The sequence below is a fragment of the Maylandia zebra genome, linkage group LG7 (assembly GCF_041146795.1).
Source record: "Maylandia zebra isolate NMK-2024a linkage group LG7, Mzebra_GT3a, whole genome shotgun sequence".
NCBI lineage: Eukaryota > Metazoa > Chordata > Actinopteri > Cichliformes > Cichlidae > Maylandia > Maylandia zebra.
The window spans coordinates 58,578,551-58,599,591 of NC_135173.1; the positions used below are offsets into that span (position 1 = coordinate 58,578,551).

General features: G+C 39.8%; 1 protein-coding gene across 2 annotated transcripts in view; it reads left to right on the top strand.

Moving 5' to 3' along the window:
* The window catches only part of tln1 (talin 1), a 56,918-nt gene that overhangs the window by 27,405 nt on the left and 8,472 nt on the right, over nucleotides 1–21,041 (top strand). For both annotated transcript variants that reach the window (XM_004564660.4, XM_004564661.6), the window contains exons 19-50: nucleotides 148–315; nucleotides 457–751; nucleotides 2,731–2,897; nucleotides 3,001–3,129; nucleotides 3,668–3,781; nucleotides 4,360–4,473; nucleotides 5,233–5,367; nucleotides 5,732–5,860; nucleotides 6,015–6,117; nucleotides 7,977–8,185; nucleotides 8,310–8,429; nucleotides 8,843–9,040; nucleotides 9,283–9,422; nucleotides 9,525–9,618; nucleotides 9,837–9,926; nucleotides 10,537–10,659; nucleotides 11,580–11,723; nucleotides 11,822–11,983; nucleotides 12,509–12,649; nucleotides 12,785–12,966; nucleotides 13,618–13,750; nucleotides 14,247–14,348; nucleotides 14,489–14,659; nucleotides 14,785–15,033; nucleotides 16,032–16,151; nucleotides 16,244–16,390; nucleotides 16,561–16,727; nucleotides 17,092–17,275; nucleotides 17,786–17,911; nucleotides 19,205–19,321; nucleotides 19,684–19,869; nucleotides 20,163–20,270. In XM_004564660.4, the coding sequence (XP_004564717.1) occupies nucleotides 148–315; nucleotides 457–751; nucleotides 2,731–2,897; nucleotides 3,001–3,129; nucleotides 3,668–3,781; nucleotides 4,360–4,473; nucleotides 5,233–5,367; nucleotides 5,732–5,860; nucleotides 6,015–6,117; nucleotides 7,977–8,185; nucleotides 8,310–8,429; nucleotides 8,843–9,040; nucleotides 9,283–9,422; nucleotides 9,525–9,618; nucleotides 9,837–9,926; nucleotides 10,537–10,659; nucleotides 11,580–11,723; nucleotides 11,822–11,983; nucleotides 12,509–12,649; nucleotides 12,785–12,966; nucleotides 13,618–13,750; nucleotides 14,247–14,348; nucleotides 14,489–14,659; nucleotides 14,785–15,033; nucleotides 16,032–16,151; nucleotides 16,244–16,390; nucleotides 16,561–16,727; nucleotides 17,092–17,275; nucleotides 17,786–17,911; nucleotides 19,205–19,321; nucleotides 19,684–19,869; nucleotides 20,163–20,270 (4,767 nt within the window). The remainder of the gene's footprint in view (nucleotides 1–147; nucleotides 316–456; nucleotides 752–2,730; nucleotides 2,898–3,000; nucleotides 3,130–3,667; nucleotides 3,782–4,359; nucleotides 4,474–5,232; nucleotides 5,368–5,731; nucleotides 5,861–6,014; nucleotides 6,118–7,976; nucleotides 8,186–8,309; nucleotides 8,430–8,842; nucleotides 9,041–9,282; nucleotides 9,423–9,524; nucleotides 9,619–9,836; nucleotides 9,927–10,536; nucleotides 10,660–11,579; nucleotides 11,724–11,821; nucleotides 11,984–12,508; nucleotides 12,650–12,784; nucleotides 12,967–13,617; nucleotides 13,751–14,246; nucleotides 14,349–14,488; nucleotides 14,660–14,784; nucleotides 15,034–16,031; nucleotides 16,152–16,243; nucleotides 16,391–16,560; nucleotides 16,728–17,091; nucleotides 17,276–17,785; nucleotides 17,912–19,204; nucleotides 19,322–19,683; nucleotides 19,870–20,162; nucleotides 20,271–21,041) is intronic.

Consider the following 21,041-nt stretch of genomic DNA (forward strand, 5'->3'; position numbering starts at 1 on the left):
AGTTCTTTGATTTTGCTGTGTAGCCATAGGAACTACTATTGTATATGCAAGACAAAGTATCACACATTAGATACTATTCACATTCAATTGACAAGACTTTATTTTCACCAATGATAAGGTATGCTAACTGCTGTTTGCTTTTGGCAGGACATGCTGATGCAATTGGCTAAAGCTGTGGCTAATGCTGCAGCAGCTCTGGTGCTCAAAGCAAAGAATGTGGCCCAGAAGACAGAAGACTCAGCCCAGCAGAACCGGGTCATCGCAGCAGCAACTCAATGCGCTTTGTCCACATCTCAGCTAGTGGCTTGCACAAGAGTGAGAACTCGACTTTAATACAGTGTTCACCGTCTGATAGGGACAACTGTTGACTGAAACTGAAATGTTCTTTTTGCATTTGAGCCAAGCCTAAGGTCTTTCTACTTTTCTGTCCCACCAATAATCCTATCCCTCTTCAAGGTGGTGGCTCCAACAATCAGCTCTCCAGTGTGCCAGGAGCAGCTAATTGAGGCGGGCAAGCTGGTGGCTAAGTCAGTAGAGGGCTGTGTTGAGGCATCACAGGGAGCGACCAATGATGATGGTCTCCTGAAACAGGTGGGCATGGCTGCCACAGGTGTCACACAGGCTCTTAATGAGCTCCTTCAACACATCAAACAATATGCCAGTGGAGGCCATCCCATTGGACGTCATGGAGAAGCCACTGACCGCATTTTGGATGTCACTGAGAACATCTTTAGCTCTATGGGAGATGCTGGTAAGTGAAGGAAGCTAAAACTGTTTCCACAGGATGGCTTTGGATCCTTTTGTAATTTGAAATCTTTATAGGCTTTTTTTATACCCATAAAATTACATTCTCTAAAATGTGTTGTGAAGAATCTTGGTTTCCAGGAGCACCACTGGTTTACCCCAAATATGGAGTAGCATAGTTGAAGAAAAGCTGACACACAGGATATTCCATATATAATATCTATATATTAGAAAAGTCAGCATTTTTTTCACTTGTCACTGTTCAAAATCTTTTTATTTATTTTTTAAGATGTAATGTACTGGCAATGTAATATAGCAGTTTTCTGACCACTGAAAGCGCTTTAGACTACAAGTAACATTTTCACCATGCATTCATACAGTGCTTCATATTATACACTTCAAACTCATCCTCCACCTTATGTGCATGGCAGTTTTTGAATCACCAGTTAACCTAAAATGCATCTCCTTGGACTGTGGGAGAAGCTGAAGTACTCACAGGAAACCCATAGTGATTCAGTGGGCACATTTAAACTCACAGTGAGGCCCAGCCGGAGTTCTTCTTTCTGTCAGGTGACACTAACCGCTCCACCAGCATGTTACCTGATCATATCTACATTAGTCTAGTTAAAAAAATATTCTCAGACTTCTTTTTAAGAGGCTAGTGCTAGAAAACAGTATGTAAAATCATGTAAAAGTAATTTCGTAATGGTAAGCTAAGTGATTAAAATCTGAGATGATCTTGAAAATGCATTATTACCTTATTATTATAAGTTTTACAGCTTGAAAATAACAAAAAAGGAAAAGAAGGTTTTACAAAAGTTTTACATATACTGTGATCCTTGCGTACTTCTATGTATGTTTCTGTTTGGAGGCTTATGACAAGGACATCTACTTCTGTGAGATTCTTGGCCTGTCTCGCATCAGCTGCTCCTCTAACTATCTGTAATTTTTCAGTAATCTTTGGTTCATGTTTGTGACTGTTGATGCCTCAAAACCTTGAGCTTGTGCCTCTTGATGTTGTCTATAATCAGCAGCTTGCTTCCAGACTTTTCTGTTTTTAACCAGACTCCCATTGAGAAATCAGTGGGACCAGTGGGACAGGTGATATTAGCTATTTGCGATACACCACTATCTGGATTCATAACTGAAGATAAATCCATCCATGAATTTTTCTGGGGCTGGGTCTCCAGGACAGCAGCCTAAGCAGAGAGCTTTGTCTGAGGGAACACCAAGGCCAGCCAAGAGATATAATCTATTACTATGTGCATATTAGTATTGTACAGCACTTTGGTCTACCAGGTGCTATATAAATAAATAAATGATGATGATGATGATGATAATCTCCCCAGCATGCCTCCTTCCGGTGGGACATGGCCAGAACTTCACCCGGGAGGCATCCTTGGGAAAAACACACTTGAATAATTTGTGTTTGCTATATAGTTTGTCCACCAGATGGCAGTCTATAACTTCTTTCCTAGGAACAAATATTTGAAGCACAGCAAACAACTGATCCACATTTATTTGTGAAAATAAAATAGGATTATTTTCGAACTGCTTTATGGGATTATGTTAGTAAGCACTCATAAACAGCTACACATAACTAATGTTAGGGAGATCCATTTATGTTTTGTGAAAAAAAGCATCAGTCTTAAAAATCCTAAATCATTTAAGTTTTTTGAAATATAATATTCTTCTTGTCTGTTATCGTTTAGTTTAACCTCCACTTTTCATGCTAATTATATTACGTTACCTTTTCTACATTCTTAGAACCTTCTGTTTTGTGGGACATGGTTAAGGAGTTGATTATTTAGAAAGAGTTTTTATACTATGCTTGCTCAGAATATTAAAATAATATTTCTTCTTTAGCTTTCTGCCTTCTAAAGATCAATTTATATTCTTCTCACACAACTGTTGGAAGGACGAAATTTTCTTTATTGTTTTTTTAATCATCACATTTTTCTCCATCTTTCTTTTTTGCTACACTAGGTGAGATGGTCCGTCAGGCTCGTATCCTTGCTCAAGCCACCTCTGATCTGGTCAATGCTATCAAGATGGATGCAGAAGGAGAGTCTGACCTAGAGAACTCACGCAAGCTTCTTTCTGCTGCCAAGCTGCTGGCTGATGCCACAGCCAAGATGGTGGAGGCCGCTAAGGTCTGCCTTTGTCTTTTTCTTTTTTTTAAACTCTGTGGATAAGACTGTGTTATCATTTTGTTGATTTGTTGGTTTAATATATAATGTGAATATTTTATCCCAGGGTGCAGCAGCAAATCCCGACAGTGAGGAACAGCAGCAGAAATTACGAGAGGCGGCTGAAGGTCTCCGCATGGCCACCAACGCTGCGGCGCAGAATGCTATCAAGAAACGCCTAGTCAACAAACTGGAGGTAACACCCCCAACCGGTTTGGAAGATAGCTGCCTCTCCCTGAACTTGGTTGCGCTGGAGTTTTCTTCCTGTTAAAAGGGAAATTTTCCTTCCTACTGTCACCGTCATCTGATTGTTGGGGTTTTCTCTGTATTATTGGAGGGTCTTTACCTTGCAATATAATGCACCTTGAGACAACTGTTACTTTGATTTGGCACCATATAAATAGCATTGAATTGATTTACCACAAAAATGCTTTTAAAATGATGTCTGATGCTGATGCAGCTATTTCACACCCAACCACGATCGGTGGAACTCTGAATATTTCTTAAACACTTTAGTACAGCGTCTCTTTTGGGAATATAACTAAGTTTAACTTTGTGGCCTGTCTGACATGATGCTTAATTATAATACTGGCTTCAGTAACTTCCTGTTTTAACTTTAAAAGTTTAACATTTGCATCTTATTATTAGTTCTGTCTGAGTCATTTCCCTGATTATTGCTAGTCTTGTGCTCTTTGCTGTTTTTTTTGACTTGTCGTGTTCCTTTTTTCTGGCAGAACGCAGCCAAACAAGCAGCAGCAGCAGCCACTCAGACCATTGCTGCTGCACAACATGCAGCCTCAACCAACAAGAACCAGGCTGCCCAGCAGCAGCTTGTTGTGGGCTGCAAGGTAAAAACTCAGTACTTGCTTTGGTTTATATAAACATATATGGAACTAAGCTTGCTATGTAGAATCAACAATCAGTGGTACAAACAGTAAATTTCATGGAGGTTTTGGGTCTTTTTTTAAAAAAGATATATGGACAACCTAATATCGTCTTGTAGTGATTGACCCGACACACTGTATCACTTTGAGGAGTATCACTTGAGCTCACTCTCCCACTCCTCCCCTGCAGCTGAGCCACACCTCTGCCACACTCCTATTAATAAACTTGATATACTCAAAGAAATGATAAATAAAAATTACATTTTCTCATAATTAAAACAATGTAAAAAAAAAAACCCAGAGTATTCCCACTAATAGTAAGTACATGCCTTTATCTATTATCTTTCAAATCTGTGAGAATCAGACGATCCACACCAGGTATGATGACTAGAACCTTTTAAAGGAGGGACAGACTGGAGTGTACAGAGGTTTCTAAACCCTTCAAACTGAAGGATCTGAATGCGACTGTCCACCTTAGCAAAGTTATGCTTGTTGTGTTAAGATATTTTTAAAAACTGTATTGTGTGTGTGTGTGTCTCCAGGCTGTCGCAGAGCAGATCCCTCAGCTGGTTCAGGGAGTCAGAGGCAGCCAGTCTCAGCCTGACAGCCCAAGTGCACAGCTGGCTCTCATTAGTGCCAGCCAGAACTTCCTGCAGGTGACTGTCACACCACCAACTTCACTGAGTGACAGCAGACTAACAAAACAACAGAAGAGTATAGCTATGTAACTGTGTTACAGTCATAATAAACAGCCACAAACAGATTGTGGCCTCATTGTTTTGAGCAACAAATCTTAAAACACAGACAGAGTAACACTGTTGTCTGTCACTGGGTTAGAAATCTTTTCTGATGATTTTACTGCAACCTGGGAATTTTCTGTGTCACCAATGTGTCTTTTTTAGGTAGCTAAATCACTGATAACTTATGCCATGCATGTAACCTGGTTGCATCTTTCAGTTTAACCTTTTTTGTGATTTCTTGCCTCTTTGGAACTAAAGGAGACCACCCAAACACATGAGATATCATTGGAAAGTCAAGATGTTGTCTATTGAACACATTTAGTAGTAACTTAGTAGGGTAGCTCAAATAAGTCAAAAGATATAGACCAAAAACTAATTTCCATTATAGAGGACATAAATGAATAGGCTGGGTCTCAGTAGGTTAGGGGGAGATGAAAAAGAATAGTCAGAAACCTGAAAACAATATGGCTTGGCACTGTCTATATTTTCATTGAGTTTTTTTTATTGATTGTATGTTTATTTACACCATTATTAACTAGAGATAAGAATGAGGAGATGTAAACGCACTTCTAGCAAAAGTTTTAGGAAAAGCAAACACTTTATAGTCCCTTTCTTTTTTAGAATGAATTGCTTTAAATCAAAACCAATGCAACATGTCTCTCTTCCCTCTACCAGCCCGGTGCTAAGATGGTTACAGCCTCCAAAGCTGCTGTTCCCACCATCAGTGACCAGGCTTCAGCTATGCAGCTCAGCCAGTGTGCTAAAAACCTGGCCAGTGCCTTGGCAGAGCTCCGCACTGCCTCACAAAAGGTAGTACTAATTATATATATTCATCAGTTTGATTCTGAGAAAGATTTCAGCGTTCATTGTACTGTGCTAGCTGGAGTCAGCAAAGTGAGTGAAAGACCTAAGAAACACTCATGCATGTTTGAACTTTTGTGAAATGATATCATACAGGAATGATCTAATTCTCCAGATTTCTTTTTACTGTTTTAGATTAAGAAATACATGAATTTCCAGATTTCTAACAGATGGCCTATTTTTTTGGTCAATGAATCAAGTGAAGCAATTATGGTGTAGAACTTTTTTCTGATTTTTTTTGACTGATATCTAATTCATGCAAGATATAACTATGTTTTATTTAACTAATCACAGATATTTTTGTGTATCTTAGGCTCAGGAAGCTTGTGGACCACTGGAAATAGACAATGCTCTATCAACGGTGAGAGATTTGGAAAAGGAGATTCAAGAGGCCAAGGCATCAGCAGAAGAAGGCAAACTTAAACCACTACCAGGAGAGACGGTAAGGAACACTGAAATAGTTTTGGTTCACTGGACAACACCATGAACGAAGCATAAACATAACATTTTTTTAATAATAATAATTGGTGAGTTATTTTCAAAAGGTAGGAATGGTTGATAATGTTTCTTTCCATGTCTTCTGCTGTGTTGTTCAGCTTGAGAAATGCTCCCAGGATCTGGGTAACAGCACCAAGGCTGTGAGCTCAGCCATAGCCCAGCTGCTGAGTGAAGCCACCCAGGGAAATGAGAACTACACTGGTGAGTTTAACATAACCAGAATGTCAGCTATTAAGTATATTTTTTGTTCAAGAGGAAAAATAGTACAATAAAGCTTTACTTGCAATGAGATGTGACAGGATGAAACGGCAATACGAGTCTGTCACTTTAAAAATGGGGTTGTTTCTGATCCCAGTCAAATTTTTATAGTAGGGCCTTTACCTTACAGCAGCGGTCCCCAACCCCCGGGCCCCGGACCGGTACCGGTCCGTGAGTCGTTTGGTACCGGGCCGTGAGAGTTGAGGATCAGGTGTGAAATGTATGGTTTTCAGGGTTTTTATCGGTTTTCAGCGTTATTTTGTTATCGTTTTTATCGTTAACTTGGTTTCCCTGGGTCTTTTCACGTGTGTTATGAATAAATCTTCTTTTTTTCGGTACCGGTACTGGTTTTATTTTGTTGTATTTATCCGCGACACCTTAAAGGCCGGTCCGTGAAAATATTGTCGGGCATAAACCGGTCCGTGGCGCAAAAAAGGTTGGGGACCGCTGCCTTACAGTATAAAGCACATGTGGCATCTTTTGTTGTGATTTGGTGTTGAGTGATATACCATTCTTAGGGCATAGGCTTTAGTATGGTGTCATCCCATGCTTTGCCGCTATAACAGCTTCAACTCTTCTGGGAAACCAAATCACAACAGCAGTCACCTCAAGCCACTTTATATTGTAAGGCAGACCCTACAATAATACATGCTATGAGCAAGCACTTTGGCGACAGTGGGAAGGAAAAACTCCCCTTTAAAAGGAAGAAACCTCCAACAGACCCAGGCTCAGGGAGGGGCGGCCATCTGCTGCAACTGGTTTGGGTGAGAGAAGGAAGACAGGATAAAAGACATGCTGTGGAAGAGAGCCAGTGATTAATAACAAGTATGATTCAATGCAGAGATGTCTATTAACACATAGTGATTGAGAAAGGTGACTGAAGAAGAAATAGTCAATGCATCATGGGAATCTCCCAGCAGCCTACACCTGTTGCAGCATAACTAAAGGAGGATTCAGGCTCACCTGATCCAGCCCTAACTATATGCTTTAGCAAAAAGGAAAGTTTTAAACCTAATCTTAAAAGTAGAGATAGTGTCTGTCTCCTGAATACAAACTGGAAGCTGGTTCCACAGAAGAGGGGCCTGAAAACTGAAGGCTCTCCCTCCCATTCTACTTTTAAATACTCTAGGAACAACAAGTAGGCCTGCAGAGCGAGAGCGAAGTGCTATAAGGATATTAAGATCAGATGGGGCCTGATTATTCAAGACTTGAATAATGTGAGGAGCAGGAATTTGAATTCAATTCTGGATTTAACAGGGAGCCAATGAAGGGAATCCAATATAAGAGAAATATGCTCTCTCTTTCTAGTCCCTGTCAGTACTCTCATGGCAGCATTTTTTGATTAACGGAAGGCTTTTCATGGAGTTTTTAGGACATCCTGATAATAATGAATTACAGTAGTCCAGCCTAGAAGTAATAAATGCATTAACTAGTTTTTCAGCGTTGCTCTGAGACAGGACAAGATGGACAATTTGTAACATTTCTCATGGAATCAACAGAAGAAATAGGAACCAGTTTTGTTTCACTCATTCAATCCTTGCGTTAGGTCCCTGTTTAGACTGAAGTGGTTCAACAAAAAAACAACAAGACAATCTTGAAAATGGTCAAGTAGAATGTCTGGACTAAAGATGAGTGATGCAAAAGAAATGACGAGTGACTCAAGAATTTTGCATTATACTACATTTCAAAATATCTTTTTTATTAATTTAAACAAATTAGACCTTAGGCATTCCCAGACTGTAAATTTTGTATTATGTCTTTCTACGCACCAAAGTTTCTCTCCTCTGTCCTGTTGGATCCAGGTATGGCAGCCAGAGATGTGGCTCAGGCTCTAAAGTCACTAGCTTCGGCTGCCAGAGGAGTCGCTGCTACCACAGATGACTCAGCAGCACGTAGTGCCATACTGGACTGTGCTGGGGATGTCATGGACAAGTCATCCAACCTTATTGAAGAGACCAAGAGGGCCATTGCTAAACCAGGAGCTGCAGAGAGTCAGCAGAGATTGGCCCAGGTTAGAGCCAGACCGAGAGATTACAAATGCTTTTGTTTGGTAGCTACAGTAGTTTATTTCTGAATGTTTATATGTCTTTCATATAATAATGACAATCATCATGTGCATGTGTTTCTGTGTGAAGGTGGCTAAGGCGGTTTCCCAGGCCTTGAACAGATGTGTGAATTGCCTTCCTGGCCAGAGGGATGTAGACAATGCCATCCGCACTGTGGGCGAAGCTAGCAAGTCTCTCCTGGCTGATTCCGTTAGTACAAAATTAACAGTTTTTAACAAATGTAGATTGTAGTTACTGATAAAAAGATCTCAGGTGAATAGTATTTCACCCTGAAGCTATTCTATTAATCAATCAAGTTCCATCACCTACTGTTTTTCATAATTTTCCTGATCTCTCTTTTTTTCTCTTCTTTTTTTTTTTTTTACCTGTGAAACACAGTTGCACAGCAAAACTAGTCTTTCTTCTCCAAAATTGTACATATCATGGAACCCTGGAAGACAGTCTTTGGAGACAAGTTAATTGTGGATGCTTGAGGATGAAAACATAATTTATGAGTCAGGCCTAGTTGCTTACAGTTATAACCAAAGTTATAACCAGTTGTAGCCAATATTCTTTTGTATATTGCTACTTGCAGTATTAGAATTTTTTTCTTCCCAACATAGTTCCCGTCTAGTGGAAAGAGCTTCCAGGAGGTTCAAGCTCATCTCAACGAGGTTGCAGCTGGTCTAAATCAATCAGCCAATGAAGTGGTCCAGTCATCCAGAGGAACTACCCAGGACCTGGCCAGGGCCACTAGCAAATTTGGACAGGAATTTAGCAACTTCCTAGAGGCTGGTGTTGACATGGCTGGAACATCTCAGGTCAGTTTGAATGAGTTACCACCAGGCAAACTGTCGTCCAATTTTTTAAAACATGTATTTATGAGTTTTATATCCTCAAAAATGTACTGTCCTTTGTATCGTTGTGGTGTACCACGCAAAGAGCAGACACAGGTTCATATTCCAAGAAGCTGGGTCATCATGACACATGATTTAGGTGAAAAAATATTAATTGCAAAAGCCATAGAGTTTTCAGTGTCTTCACACTTCTTCCTTTCCTCTAGTCTAAGGAGGACCAGACCCAGGTGGTGTCTAACCTGAAGACAATCTCAATGTCATCAAGCAAGCTGCTTTTAGCAGCTAAAGCTCTGTCCACTGATCCTAGCTCCCCCAACCTCAAGAACCAGCTGGCAGCAGCTGCCCGGTAAAACCCCCCCACAAAAAAAACCCCAAACCAAAATAAAAAAATAAATTTTCTGCAGCTTTGGTTTTAACCACTTATCTGTCTTATCATTTGTCTTTGCAGGGCTGTTACAGACACTATTAACCAGCTCATCACCATGTGCACTCAGCAGGCTCCAGGTCAGAAGGAGTGTGATAATGCTCTCAGAGAGCTTGAGGTAACAGCCACCATCAAACAGTTTCTCTTTTTTATCTTTTCTTTAGCTTCCCATGTCCCGGACGGATCATAAAAATCTCTAAAACTGTATAATAATAATAATAAAGAAAACCATAAACAATCAATACATTTCAGTCATAGAGGTTGTGTGACACTCAGCTGAGTTGTACAGTTTAACAGTGTGAGTTTGTCAGGAATGTATGCTGTGTTTGTGTGCAGTCAGTGAAGGGGATGCTGGAGAACCCGACAGAAGCAATCACTGAGCTGTCATACTTTGACTGCATTGACAGTGTCATGGAGAACTCCAAGGTACTGTAGAATACACATCATTAATGCCTTTCTTTTATGGTTTTAGTTCTATTTTTTTAGGATTTTCAACATTGGCAGTTCCTGTCTAATTTGGAATAGGTAATAGACTGGAAACAGTAGAAGCGCGGGCTGTTTCTCCCACAGAAAAAAAGAGGACGTGATTCTATCAGATCACATATTCTCCATCTTATTGCATCAGTTTAGACAATGTCATCAGAATCAGAATGCTTTATTAATCCCTAAGGAAATTATGCACATATACATTATGCCTATGAAAGTGTCATTTTTTTTTTTTTTTTGCTGTGAGCTCCATCGGTTAGACAGTAACTAAAAGAAAATTTCTTGGTAATGATAAAAGATGAAATAAACAACATAATGAGCCAAAGCAAACGTGATACAAGTTTTAATTTCTTCTTGTTTTTCAACACCTTAAACTATTTAAGTATTTAAGCAATTTGTTTCGTCGGCAACAAACTACAAAGCTTGGATGTAGACTACAATGTTATGGTTCAGTCAGTGCTTTGTCAGTGCTTTAGCTTTACTCAATATCATCATTAAATGTGTGATGCTCCACTCTTTGATTTCTGATTCTCTTGTTATTTGTCAATAGGTCCTCGGTGAGTCCATGGCTGGTATTTCTCATAATGCCAAAAACTCCAACCTGCCCGAGTTTGGTGACTCAGTCAGTACTGGCTCCAGAGCTCTTTGTGGTCTCACTGAAGCAGCTGCACAGGTAAAATCCATACTGTAGATTACTGTATTATTGCCTTAAGACAGCAGCTCAGAGGCAAGTAAAGTATGCTGGTAACATGTCTATTTTGGCTTGCTACACACTAGAAGTATTTACATACTGCTGACTGTGGTCGTGAGGTCTCAGAATATGCGCTTTGAGCAAAAGAATGACAAGACCACGGAACTGAAGGTTAATAACATCATGGAGAAACTCGCGGTTCTCCAACGGGAGATTGAGAGACCAGTGTCGCAGTGTGAAAGAACAGCTTGAAATTCTCATGAGTTGTTGCAAAAGAAAAATTACCATCATAATCCGGCTACCCCTTCGGCGCCACCTGTGGGCTCAAGGCTGGAGCCGAACAACAACTCCCTGATAACGACTGTGTTGAGTCTGTTCCTTCCCATTCCCTACAAGGCCACCTGGGTTGGCTGGAAGACTGTTTACTTAGCCAGGCAGGGCGAAGGACACTATCTCAGCTGAACTATGGACACGCACACACATACATATACTGATACTGACGCATCACCCTCCCTACCCCGGATCCAACGCCACCTCCAACGCTTACCTCCCCTCTGATGTGGACATTGGGTCAGCTGGAGGCGCAGTCGAAGATTGCAGCGGTCCCAGATCAGATGTACGCACTGGAAAACATTCCCATGTTACTGTCTGTGTTTATTGTGCTATGGTGTGTTGATATCTGTGCATTCCTGTATTATCCTTCTGTGTTACACATTTCGATGTTTTTTTCCTCGCTACCTAGCCTGACCTGTCTCCCCAATGTGATGTTTGTGTATTGTATGTACGGTCGGCAAGGTCTGTCATCTCAGTTGTGGGCAAAAGACCTGCAACTGACAAATAAAGGCTATCTCATCTCGTCATCATCTCATACAATGAACTTATAGGTGATTTTATGTCTCTAGGCTGCCTATTTACTGGGTGTATCAGACCCCAACAGCACAGCAGGTCAGAAGGGCCTGGTAGACCCTGCTCAGTTTGCACGAGCCAATCAGTCTATTCAGATGGCCTGTCAGAACCTGGTGGACCCAGCTTGTACTCAATCCCAGGTAAATGCTTGCCTCACTGCAAGTAATTGTCAGTTTTATCAGATTTCTTTGACTGATTATTGAGTCTGAATGTGATGATTATTACTCTCCCCATGCAGGTGCTCTCCGCAGCAACCATAGTGGCCAAGCACACCTCTGCGCTCTGTAATGCCTGCAGATTGGCCTCCTCTAAAACTCCTAACCCTATTGCCAAGAGGCAGTTTGTCCAGTCAGCCAAAGAAGTGGCCAACACCACTGCCAACTTGGTCAAATCCATAAAGGTTTGTAATAAAAGCCATATCAAACACACATCAGTATCATTCATACACACACACCCACAGCTTGAGTGAAAAGGTTAATTATGATGTAGTGACAAGTATTAATTTACAAACTGAACTACAGTCAATTATGTTTAACTATCATTTAAGAATAGGATTTTCAAAAAAATGTAAGAAAAGTAATAAAAACATGTAAGAAATGTCTTTACTTTTAGTTCTCGGTCAGACATATTAGGGTTGTCGGACATATGTTTACTGAGACATGTCTTCCGGCCTTTATCCAGTATACATCTGAAAGTGTGTAAAAATGGAACAGTCGAATCCACGTTTTCTATAATAAAAGAAAACTAATAAAACTCATAAAAAAGGGTTAAACAAGAGCTCATTAGCTCACTTTTGACAGCTATATTATTTAAACCTCTTCTTCCTTGCTACATTACACTGCTCTAGGAGGTAAACAGCTAGTCTTCTAGAACTAAATAGTGCTGAAAAATTCTTATGGAAGTCATGTCTGTGTCCCCTGCATAGGCTTTGGATGGAGCCTTTAACCAGGCGAACAGAGAAAAGTGTAAAGCTGCCACTGGCCCTCTAATAGAAGCTGTGGACAACCTGACTGCTTTTGCCTCCAATCCTGAATTCGCCAGCATTCCTGCTCAGATCAGCCCTGAGGTATTTCCAAGAGCTGCCATTACAGCATTGCTATGACACTAATGTGCCCTGTCATATCATTACAAGTTACAGAATCTAACATCAGGAGATTTTCATATTCTCAGATAGATCCTGATTTGTTATTCTCTGGTTCAGGGTCTTGCAGCTATGGAGCCCATTGTGGCAGCAGCTAAGACAATGCTGGAAAGCTCCACTGGCCTGATCCAGACTGCCCGTTCTTTGGCTGTCAACCCCAAAGACCCGCCCAAGTGGTCCGTGCTTGCTGGACACTCCAGAACTGTGTCTGACTCCATCAAGAAACTCATCACCAACATGAGGTAGACCCTGCTCTGCACACTGGCCTCTTCCACTACTACTACTGTCTGGGCTCCCTCTCAACCATCACACCTAGAAAACAGTGTAACAGTATATTATGTAAATGACCATGCATAATATAAATAATGCATAGATTTACACAATATTTTGTGTTATTTTGTAATGATCACAAAATTATTATTGGCCATTAAGTCTTGCATCATTTTTATGAGTAACGTGTTATTTAACCCAAACTTTGGAATAGATTTGTATCAGACTTTTGAATGACATATATAACATATAAGGGGGTTGTTTAGTTTATTATAATTATTATAATAATAACTGTATAGCACTTAACACAGAGTTAAAAAAGTGCTTCACAGTTCAAATAAAAGCCACACAAACATACAGACACATAATCAGCTACACCGGCAGCCATTCACTCCAACATAGACACATACAGTCAAATAGTTGCAAACTATGGCCAAAAATGAAAGGGAAAAGATGAAGGGAACACTGACCTGGAATGAAAATTAAAATAATCTAAAAAAAAAAAAGCCCAAACAAGTCAAAATGTAAAAAACTATAAAAGTAAGAATTGGTTCTCTGCTTAGATTGAGTCAAGCAGGTTATAAGAGTGTGTAGTAATTACACCCTTCATCTCATGTGTGCAGAGAAAAAGCTCCTGGCCAGAGAGAATGTGATGATGCTATTGAAGCGCTAAATGGCTGCATCCGTGAAGTTGATCAGGCCTCTCTGGCAGCCATAAGCCAGCACCTAACACCACGAGAGGACATCTCAATGGAGGTAAACATGCACACTCCACTATTAGTTTTTCACTGACTCTGTATGAATGCAGCAAGAAAATTGAATTGCTGTATCCTATACAAAATAAAAGCATTACACTTGATTGTTTGTTGTTTATTCTTCGTTGAATATATATGTATGTGTCTATATGTATCTAATTTCACCTACTAAACCCCTGAAAAATCATGGTATGGATGTTACTGCCCCCACAGAATATTTCTTCCTGCCAATCCCCTGAACAGCCTGTGCATTGGTCCATGCTAGTTAGAATGACCATTTTACAAGAAGGAAAGTGAAAAGTTATTGTGAGGAAACACAAAAGTGTTTTGAGGGACAAACGGTTCAGGAAGCCACTGTGATGTAGTGTACTTCAGCATGCATTGTTCCTTGACCTGATGTGTAATAAGTCTGTTGGTAGACATAGTGAATGAAGCTGAATTTGGGGCTAATTTAAAGTATCTGAGTTTGACTGACAGTTCATATGTGTATGTTTTAGACTCTCCATGAGCAGATGGCTGCCTCAGTCCATGAGATTAGTAACTTGATTGATCCCGTGGCTGTAGCTGCTCGATCTGAGGCCTCCCAGCTGGGACACAAGGTAAACCTTAAGACAGCAACTTTTTACAGGCAACACAATTTGGACGATGTGATGGTCCAGCTACAGGCTGAAGTCTGACATGTTCCTTTTATTTTGGAATCAGTTTTGTACTTAAATAAAATTATTTGTTGCCCACACAGGTCTCTCAGATGGCCAGTTACTTTGAGCCCCTGATCATGGGAGCCATTGGCACAGCATCCAAGATTCTCAATAGTCAACAACAGATGGCTGTTTTAGACCAAACCAAAACCCTGACTGAGTCGGCCCTACAGATGCTCTACACTGCTAAGGAGGCTGGAGGCAATCCAAAGGTAATGAAAGTTGAAATATAATGTCTTCTGGATATGTGTACTTGATTGTACTCTATGTGATTAAGTACCACTGAACACACTGAGCATTTTTGCACTGCTCACACCAATGTGCTTCCTTTATCTAGGCAGCCCACATGCACGAGGCCTTGGAGGAGTCCGTGCAGATGATGAAAGAAGCAGTGGATGACTTGGGTGCCACACTGTCTGAAGCAGCCAGTGCAGCTGGTGCAGTAGGTGGTATGGTGGACTCCATCAATGATTCCATCAATAAAATGGAAGATACACCAATGCAAGAACCTGAAGGCACCTTTGTGGACTACCAGACTACCATGGTTAAGACAGCCAAGGCCATCGCTGTGACTGTGCAAGAGATGGTAACATATTATGATAATAATGCATGGGGGATAGTTTTTGGTTTGTTGTTAGTCATTAATTTTTCCATTTAAAAGTTGAGCTCAGTTAGAAATTCTAAATGAATAAAGCATGCTCCCTCTTAGTGAGGATTGAGCATGAAAAAGTACCATATTAGGAGACAGCTGTGGGATTTCCTGTCATTGCCACTAAACAGTTATGAATGGAATAAAACAAATCACACCACAAAGGCTGTCATATGCAAAAACAGCAAGAGTATCGATTGAACATACTATTACTATTACTGCATCCTTTCAGTGGTTCAGGCCCTAAAATCTGGTAATTAGTATTTTGGCAGAACCTAAGCTGGGTAGTCCTCCAGTTTTTACTCCTCAGCTGTAAAAGACTGATGGGGTATTGTCATCACACCACCGGGTAGGTGGGCGAGCAGCGTGGACACGCTGTGAATGCAAAAAACTAGAGACCAAGGTGATGTAGGAGTTTCAAAATGATAACACAGGTGGCTCTACTAAAAAATCCTGACACAAGTCAGGAAAACTAAATGGAACCAACAAAACTGGAACGCATAGGCTGTAAACAGAGGATCATGCACACAGGTAACAAAGACACAGTACCACCCTAGGCGTAGCGTAGCTTTACATGCAAGCCTTGGGACAACCTCACATTTCACCAATAGAATCAGACTTCTACCAGATAGATGTATGTTATTGAAAAATGTATCTTTTTTCTCCAACCGTAATATTATTTCTGTTACTTATCATTCTTTTCTTGCACTTTAATAGCGTTCATTGTGATAAGGATATTATGAAGACAAAAACGCATACAAAGCCATGTGCAAACACACATAATTTCCACAAAAGCCTCTTGATTTCTTTATTATTGACACACTCATTAAATGATCGTATGAAACTCATGTTAGTAAATGTGCATCAATACTTAATTCATGTTGAAACATGTGTGGAACAAACTCGGTAACTAGCATCCTCTTATTTGTCTTCAGGTGACCAAGTCTAACACCAACCCAGATGACCTTGGAGGATTAGCTAACGAGCTGACCAATGAGTTTGGAAATCTTGCGAACGAAGCCAAATATGCAGCCGTTACTGCAGAGAATCATGAAGTAAATCAAACGAATGTGTCTAATGTGTGGAGTGTCTATACTTGGAAAGTGTCCTTTCCACAGTTTTCATGTTGTCATGTCTTTGTTTCCAGATTGGTTCTCATATTAAGAAGCAGGTGGGTGAGTTGGGTTTCACCTGCACAAGTCTGGTGACAAAAGCTGGAGCTCTTCAGTGCAGCCCTAATGACACCTTTACTAAGAAAGAGCTGATTGAAAGCGCACGGAAAGTCTCTGAGAAGGTCAGAACACAGGCTAACACATAACTTGTCTTTTGAATTCTTTTTTGGTCAGTTTGTCTTTATTAGATCAGCAGTGAAAAAAATTAGACATTTTCTCCTACTCTGTGGTTTTTATTCTTAATTTACCTTTCCATTTATAAAACTTATAAGACTTATTGATTTTCTTGCAGGTCTCCCATGTGTTAGCATCTCTGCAGGCAGGTAACCGTGGCACCCAGGCCTGCATCACTGCTGCCAGTGCAGTGTCTGGAATTATTGCAGACCTTGACACCACCATTATGTTTGCAACTGCTGGAACTTTGAACCGTGAAAATGCAGAAACCTTCGCTGACCACAGGTACTAATTAGAGACCCTCTGTAGGCTATATTACAGATGATTTGTTGATTTGACAAGTTGATTTGCAGTCTAGTGTCATGATATGATCAGGCTTTGTGAACATCAGCAATGCATTTTAAACATGCAAACATCTTATTCTGGCTTCAGAAACCAGCAAATTACCTTAGCCTTATTTTGAGAAAGTAAAAACTACAACTGGAGTAAGTAAGTAGTAGTGGAAGGAACTATGGCCCTGTTCTAGGAAGCATGTTTAGTGAAAATTCTAAATTTGTAAACCCCGGAATGATGGTTTCTGTACCAGAAAGAAAGATAAGGTCATTTTTGAGTCGAAGTCATATAATGTTCATCTTTGCTGTTTTTACAGGGAATGCATCCTAAAGACAGCCAAGGCTCTGGTGGAGGACACCAAGTTGCTGGTGGCTGGTGCTGGGGCCAGTCAGGAAAGGCTGGCCCAGGCGGCCCAGTCCTCAGTGTCCACCATTACCAAACTGGCAGATGTGGTAAAACTGGGGGCAGCCAGCTTGGGTTCTGAAGACCCAGAGACCCAGGTATGGATGCATTTTTGTCTGCTTCTATACTGGCAAATATGTATGTTTGCTTCTTATGAAAAGGTACAAATATATTAGACCGCCTGCCATAATAACAAGAAAAGCATTTTAGAAATCTGTCAAAAACTTGCTTAAAACTAAGGATTGTGTTATTATTCATTAGAAAAATATTAAAGTGAATTTTTTATGGCCAAATTTGAGCCAGCGTACTGACTTTTCTGAGAAGTCAGAAGTTAATCAAACATTTAACAACTAAAACTCATTTTACTGTTTAGGAATGCAAATAAATAGCTGTAATTTGGCTTCTTAATGAGAAAAAGAAATGTTTTTATTAAAGAGCTTGTGCATCCTAGTAGATGAACCATTATGGAAACAAAAATAATTATTGTAATTACCGATATTGTTAATTTAAGGCAGCTAGGGCATAAACCTTACATTGGGTGGTGATCAAATAATTTGTTAAGCACTGTATCAGATAACAATTTAAGCTCTGTGCCCTGCTGAGTACAGGTGGTGTTGATCAATGCAGTGAAAGATGTGGCCAAAGCCCTAGGAAACCTCATCAGCGCCACAAAGGCAGCTGCAGGCAAGCCTCACGATGACCCCAGCATGCTGCAGCTTAAAAATTCTGCTAAGGTAAGATACAAAACTAGCAATCAGTTCAAGTCAGTTTTATTTGCTGACACTTTACAACAATAGACACCTTGACTTTTACGTGGTTGTAATTTTTAACAAAGCTTAAATATGTTTTTCTGGCTTGAACATTTCATTTAGCTACCTCCTATACTTTACAAGGAGTAGTTACAAGGGCTTGACACCATTTGAAAAAATAAGGCAACTTGAAATTGCCTTATAATGTGCAGGTCTGTGGTATAAAGGTACAATTTTACATGGCTACATTAAATCTGCTAAAAGTATACAAAAAAAAATAGCTGATTCTGAAAGGATCTGGTGGGAAGCACTTAGCGATTTTACACTGAATGACCAGAAGTTTTTATAAATGTGCAGTTCTATCTGTGCATTGACAGATTTGTAATGTTTTATTTTTCAGGAAATTATATTTATCATTGTCCACACATGAAATTATGGTCTAAAGCTACTGTTTCCCACATATTTATTGGCAAGCAAGTCATTGATTTTTCTTTTTACAATTTGAGAAAATATTTAAAGTTTAAAGTTTATGCTTCTAAGGACTTCAAAACATTCAGGATCTAAATACATGTCCAGATGCTGATATTGAACAGGTAGTGATATACACATATACATTTTGTTTTGGTTTAAGTTTTATAAAAGCACACAAAAAATAAAATTAATTCTAGATCCTGAAAACACATGATGATATAATGACAAATACAAACTTTTAAAAACAGTTTTATGTGTACATGCAGTTTTATTCTAGTCTAATTGCATGGAACCAAAATTGGAAAATTGAAGTATCAAGAGAGGATTTGTAATTATGTTGCAGTGAAATTCTTACCAGTACAATGAATACACGTTTAAGATTAACACATAAATCTTTTCAGTTGTTAGGATTATTTAAAAAGAGCCTTCACCAAATCCAGAGCACTTTGTACTTGGTCTGTATCCAGAAAAAAACACCCCTTCATGACCTTTTTAAATGTCAAAAACCTAAAAGCAACATCTTCTGGATGAAAAAACCCCAAAATGCTGTCCACTACAATAGAAAACAGACAGCATATGAAGAGAAGGAGAGACAAAAATATTTTCTAATATGTAACAAATATAATATATAAAATACTTTTTATTATATAGTGTATATATATTTAAATATTTCTGTTAAGTGCTACGTATTCTAAAAATCTAATTAAAATATGCTAGTGACATCTAGTTTAAAAATAATGTATCAAATATTTAAGATATTTTCATCACTCTAATGTATTACCACATAATTTGACCTGACTCCTCTAGGTGATGGTGACCAATGTAACATCGCTTCTGAAGACTGTGAAGGCTGTGGAGGATGAAGCCACCAAGGGGACGAGAGCTTTGGAGGCCACTATTGAACACATCAAACAGGAATTGGCTGTGAGTGTGGGATAAATGTTTCTTTACAGTTTAAGCCAGTTGGAAATACCCTGCCAAGGATTCAGTTAAAACACAGGAGATTCCTCCACAGGGGCCATGGCCATTTCCTAACCCCTGTTTCACAAGCCAGTGAAAAGCTTTTAGAATAAGAACCCTCATCTGCATAATATTAATATCTTCCAGTTCAAAACTTTTGAGGCAACTGCCATCTCAAAGATGTCTTATGGCAGCAAGAAGAGAGTTTTGACTAAAGGCCTTGGTGTTACATAAAATAGCTTTTGGGACCACGTGTCCTACCATGAGGTAAGTAAATTAATGCACAAGGAAAACTCACTAACATTCAACCTGGTTTTATCACACAGGTATTCAACAGTGCTGATCCTCCAGCAAAGACCACCACACCAGAAGAGTTCATCCGCATGACTAAAGGAATTACAATGGCAACAGCAAAGGCAGTGGCTGCTGGGAACTCTTGTCGTCAGGAAGACATCATTGCCACAGCTAACCTTAGCAGAAGGGCCATTGCTGAGATGCTGCATTCCTGCAAGGTACGGCAGACCATGAACTACTAAATAGTGTTTGTTCATGGGCTGCCAAACAAAGTTCAATGTGCAGTAATTAATGAGGTCTCAGAGAATAGTTTGGTAGGTATTTTTGTCATAATGACAAAAAATATATACATACAACTTAGACACTATAATATTGGCATTTCCAATATTCAAATTACATGGGACTACTTATAATCACATGCAGCTCTAGCCAGAATTACCTTTTAATATGAATAAGATATCTTTCTGCCCTTGCTATCACTGACTGACTTTTCTTACTGTTTGCCTTGCAGCAAGCTGCCTACCACCCAGAGGTCAGCAAAGACGTGCAAATGAGAGCTCTGCGCTATGGCAAAGAATGTGCTTCTGGATATCTGGGATTGCTGGAGCATGTATTGGTGGTAAGATGATATGGAGAGCAGTGAATAACAGGAATTTTAAGCCTCTGTCATGACAGCATTTACACCACAATCACTAGTACCTTCAGCAAGGAGAAATGCATAACAAGCACCTTTTTCAGAAATTCAGTCTGAAAGAATATAAAATTACATTAATAAAAAAAGCAACATCTAGACTAAAGATGAAATAACTAGTAGATCAGTGTTCCAACATCCAGAAGAAGCAACTGCTATCACAACTAGAGATTGATGAGGTACAAAACAAATTCTACAGCAAGAGGGAGCCAAGACATCAGGTTAGGGGGGAGATTTCATCATTCCAACCCTCCAATCTCGGAGAGAGCGCTAATGGATGAGGCACGAGAATGGCTAACTAACTAAATGAAGAGGTTTTATCATAAATTCAATGGGGATGAGGTGAACAGCACTAGAGACCAACTTCATGCCAATAACACAAGTATGGTATTTACTGAGGAGTTGCTCTGTCCCCACTGCTGTTCTGCATAAGCCTAAACCCCCTGAATGAGATCATTCATGGGACTGGCTATGGATGCCAACTACAGAATGGCGCAATTATGACTCATCACTTCTACATGGATGACATGAAGCTGTATGCCAAAGTGAATGAGACATCCACTTACTGCTAGGATTTACAGCAATGACATTGGAATGTCATTTGGACTGGACAAGTGCAATTGGATGGTAACAAGGAGAAGGAATGTAGTCAGAACTAAGCGGATTGCACTACCAGAAGGAGACTTTTCAGACATTGAG